The 4,783-nt window shown below is 32.0% G+C and overlaps 1 protein-coding gene across 1 annotated transcript; it reads left to right on the forward strand.

Annotated features, from left to right (window-relative positions):
- Window positions 1-400: 400 nt before the first annotated feature.
- On the forward strand, window positions 401-2,266 carry LOC112599875 (zinc finger BED domain-containing protein 5-like). Its single transcript, XM_025346953.1, has 3 exons — window positions 401-1,167; window positions 1,362-1,627; window positions 1,701-2,266. The coding sequence occupies exons 1-3, from the start codon at window positions 401-403 to the stop codon at window positions 2,264-2,266; spliced, it is 1,599 nt and encodes a 532-aa protein (XP_025202738.1).
- Window positions 2,267-4,783: the final 2,517 nt, after the last annotated feature.

Genomic DNA, 4,783 nt, shown 5'->3' on the forward strand with positions numbered 1-4,783 from the left:
AATTCTTATCTTTGTATTATTTATTTCTATTTATAGTTAACACTAATATCTAGATCTAATCCGATAAATACGTTCGTTCGACGTGCGACAACGCTACGTTATCTGAAATGGGTCAGTTTTTCATACTATTATATACTTTACTGATTACTGTGAATTATTATTTCAAGCTAGTATAAAGTGTTTATTATTTTAGTTAAAATTGTAATTCTTCATTTTAAATTGTACCTATTAAATACTATAAACTTTTTTAAGTATTTTTAGTATATATTTTATTATACTTAACCTTGACAGTGTTGTATTTTTCGTTAGCGAGTGCAGGTAATAATAATTTATTTGTGAAAAATCGAAAATATTATTATTAAATATTATTTAATATTATTATTATTATTTTGCTATAAGTATGGATAGATTTATTACTCGGACCTCGAAATTGATTGAAAGCTCACCATCAACTTCTGGAACGTCAAAACAGAGTAAAGACTCACCATCAACTTCCGGGACTTTAAAAATGAGTGGGAATTCACCATCAACTGCTCGGCCGTCAAAACAGAGTAAAGGTAAGTGTCGGTTATACGATGAATCTTATATATCCATTGGTTTCACATGGTGTGGTCCAGAAGATGAACCTATTCCCGAGTGTATCATATGTGGAAAAACATTTACCAACGAATCGATGGTGCCCAACAAATTAAACAGACATTTTATTAAACAACATTTTCACTTGAAGTGCAAAGATATTCACTATTTCAAAAGACCTTTAAGTTGCCAAAAAAAAGAAGCAATCAAGTTCACAAAAAAAGTTAAAATTTCTGAGAGGGCTCTCGAAGCTAGTTTTGTTGTTTCCCAAATGATTGCTAACAACATGAAAGCGCATACTATTGGAGAAAATTTAATCAAACCTGCGGGTAAGGAAATGGTGCGAATAATGATTGGAGATGAAGCGGCTCTTGAAATAGATAAGATACCGATGTCTAATGACACTATTACTCGTCGCATAAATGATATGTCTGTAGATATAAAACAACACACCGTAGAAAAGATGAAACTTTCTCGGTTCACACTTCAAGTTGACGATTCAACTGTTAGTGACGGAAAATGTTACATGATAGGATTTGTTCGTTTTGTTGTTGGTTATGATATTATAAACCAGTTTTTGTGTTTGAAAGAGTTAAAAACAAAAGAGGCAAAGACATTTTTAAAACAATCAATGTTTTTATTGAAAATAATGGAATATTGTGGAGTGACTGTGTTGGAATTTGCACTGATGGAGCTCCAAATATGACCGGGAATATCAAAGGGTTTGTTACACTCGCTAAAATGAAAAACCCATTAATCGTTAAAACTCATTGTTTCATCCACAGAGAAGCGCTGATGACAAAAACGTTGGGTAGTGATCTCAATTCTATTTTGATTAATGCTGTTCGTATTGTCAACTACATTAAAAGAAAGCCCTTGAAAAGTAAGATTTTTGCCGAAATTTGTAATTCAATGGATGCTGGTTTTACAAATTTGTTGTACCATACCGAAGTGAGGTGGTTATCAAGAGGAAAGGTCTTAGCACGTCTCTATGAACTTAAAGAGGAACTTTTACTGTTTTTCATGGAAGAAGGCAATGAAGAATTTACAAGTTTTTTTGGAAGATCACGATTGGATATCAAAATTTGCGTACTTGACTGACATTTTTCAGAATCTTAACCTAGTTAATTCTAGTTTGCAAGGGCCATTAGAAAATGTTTCAACTTCCACCGACAAACTTTCAGCTTTTCAAGAAAAAATCTCCATTTGGTGTACAAACTTGGATCAAGGAAAGACAGCTATGTTTCCACTTTTTACAAGTCAAGAAAACTCTAATCCTGAAGTTCTGGGAGCCATAAGAAGTCACTTGCAGGCCTTGCAAATGTCATTGAAATATTATTTTCCAGACTTGAATGTGAAACAGTATGACTGGGTTCGCAACCCATTTACATCCTTAGTGCAAACAGATGACTGTGAATTACAACAGGAAGCTGTGGAACTAAAAAACGACCGTACGCTGCAACTAAAATTTAAAGAAATGTCGCTCAACAGCTTTTGGGTGAGTCTCCACAGTGAATACCCTCGACTATCAACGAAAGTTATTGAAGTGCTACTTCAATTTTCGACGTCCTGGCTATGCGAACATGGATTCAGTGCGCTCACAAATATTAAAACAAAAAAACGCCAAAGACTTACAAAAACAACACTAGAAGACGATATGAGACTCGCTCTATCAACCATCAACCCTTGAATTCCACAACTATGTAAAAATAACCAGGGTCAAATTTCTCATTAATTTTTAGATTTTATAGTTTATTCAATTATTATATAATATATATTTTAAAAAATCTTAATTTTTTTTTTAAATTTTAAATTTCAATGTTAATTTAACAGTAAAGCAAAAATAAAATTTTCAGTTATTATTTTTCTGTGTACTATATTTTTTATAGTGCTTGTTTTTTATATAACTAATATTTTGATGTTAGGGAGACGTAGTGTTGGGTTATCGTGGATGAGGGTGACACGAATCCAAAAAGGTTGAGAACCACTGCCATAATGATTGTCAGGACCTTCTGATTGCGCACTAACAATTTTCTTCCTATAGTTATTTTGGATAGGGATCAGTACATTTTCCCGACATTCAATTGCCCGACATCTTAATTGCCCGACACCATTTGCCCGACAATATCAATTATAAATAAATTTATTTAATTATTATATTATAATTTATAAATAAATTTGTGTCAAGAATTAATAATAATAAAAACATTTTACTACTTACAATTTAATGTTATGAGCGATTCCCCTTAGAAATGATAAATTTGATCGATTTTCCCTGTCATTTATAATTGCACTAATACGTTTTTCTCGTTCAGCATATTCTCTACGAGTTGGAGTATGTGCCCTTCCACGAATTATATCTTCGGCTCTCTGTTCCATTTGAATTTGTTCTTTTTTAATTTCTTTTGTGTAAACACCAACATGACATTTTCCAACAAGAGTTTCAAAACGTCTGTGCCAACCCTCTACGCGATTTTGAGTTCTAGGAATTCCTAATACCATTCGCTCAAATGCGGACCAAAATTTTGGTGGAAATAAAGGAGCTGTGCGACTTACATTACCTCCTCTCATTATCCTTCTAATTCTACCATGCACATAATTGTTTTCAAACCATTGCATTACCTCAGAATCTTCTTCGGGAAAAGTAAATTTCAATTCATCGAATGCACCTGGTATTTCAGTAAGTGGAAGAAAAGCAAGAGCAATAAGCTGACGTAGTTTCAAACTAAATTCTTCATCTTCTCCATATCTTTTACTAAGAGAATTTGCTTGAATTTGACGCCATACACTTTGACCTAGATGTAAAAGACAACCTATACAATTTGTATCTGGATATTCACATTTTGAAGCATTTATAGCCGCTTGCTCAAAATCAGTTAAAATATATTGAGGATTTAATTCCAATTCATTTTCGGCTGCAAAATTATTTAAATTTTCAAAAAGGCGAGTATAGCATTCTTCTGTTTTACTCGTCATTAAAGCATACACAAGAGGTAATATTTTTGCATTTTCTCCTGTTCCTACTATAGCATGTATTGTATATAATTGTCGAAAAAGTGTCGGAACAGTTTTAAAAGTACCGTCCATGATCCAATATGAACTTTTTTTCAAATGTTCAACGTTAAATTTAGTTGTAAATAAAAGTATTCTTTCATTGTCAAAGGATGTGTCTTTTGCTAGGAAAATTTGTCCATTAATAGTTCTAAGGGGTAATGGTACATTTATATTGTCAATGGAAGTTGGTTGAATAAGTATATCTTTTCTACGTGCTCTTTTTATAATTTGACGTAAAGCATGATTATTCGGCAACGATGGTTGACTTAGGCTAGAAACAGCATTGGTTTCAATTTGTATTAATTGTGCAGGCGTGTCATTAGTCTCACGAGCCTTTCGTTTTAAATTATGAACAGCCGTGATGATATCTTTTCTAGTAGCATCGGGGCTATGGTTATGCTCTTTTTTATTTCGTAAGTTGTGCTGACCATTAATTAGAATGGTACAAGCATAACCACTACAATGGAGAGTTTTCCTTTTTTCACAGCACCAATAATATAAATCATCTCTATTTTTGTCTTTTGTCATTATATAACCATCGATAACAAGTTTTATATTACCTCTATTTGATGAAACAGTTTTACAAATTTGTGCCATCTTCCAATTTATATTTAAAAAAATAATTTAAATAGAATTAAACGGAATAAAATCAAAATAATAATATTTTTAAAAGAAAGGAGTAAAATTTGTACTAAATATGTACCTATAACGGCTATAACTGTACTGTACTGAGTGCACTAAACTATTAAACGTCGCGTCAAAAATCTACGGTCGCTTTATCTGTCTATCGCCTATTGGTTTATTTGGAAATAAAAATATTATCGTGAATAGCAGTATAGTTCGTGACCGAAAACGCAATAACATTTTATTTATCTTATTATTTCACATATAACATTATTATCCATGATAAAATACTCGTCTGATTTAGGTTTTTCTGAATTATTGTATAATAATAAATAATAATAATTTTTTTTTTTTTTTTTGCTTTTGTATCGAGAGCCAGAGAAGAAACCACGTTAGTATTACTTATCCTCTGGATAAATAATAATAATAAAAAAAGATTTTATATTAGTATTACGTACAGTAAAAAAAAAAAAATATGTAAAATCAGTGCCGCAACTAGCGGGGGGACCGGGGGTGCGTAGCACCCCCA

Source organism: Melanaphis sacchari, unplaced genomic scaffold (assembly GCF_002803265.2).
Source record: "Melanaphis sacchari strain LSU unplaced genomic scaffold, SCAv2.0 Contig560_pilon_pilon, whole genome shotgun sequence".
NCBI lineage: Eukaryota > Metazoa > Arthropoda > Insecta > Hemiptera > Aphididae > Melanaphis > Melanaphis sacchari.

Bases quoted from the DNA above. Each gene is read 5' to 3' on its own strand.
- LOC112599875 (XM_025346953.1), top strand. From the start codon at position 401: ATGGATAGATTTATTACTCGGACCTCGAAATTGATTGAAAGCTCACCA. The intron at 1,168-1,361 runs GTTAAAAACAAA...TTTCATCCACAG, and splicing joins CAGTTTTTGTGTTTGAAAGA to AGAAGCGCTGATGACAAAAA. The intron at 1,628-1,700 runs GTTTTTTTGGAA...ATCTTAACCTAG, and splicing joins AGGCAATGAAGAATTTACAA to TTAATTCTAGTTTGCAAGGG.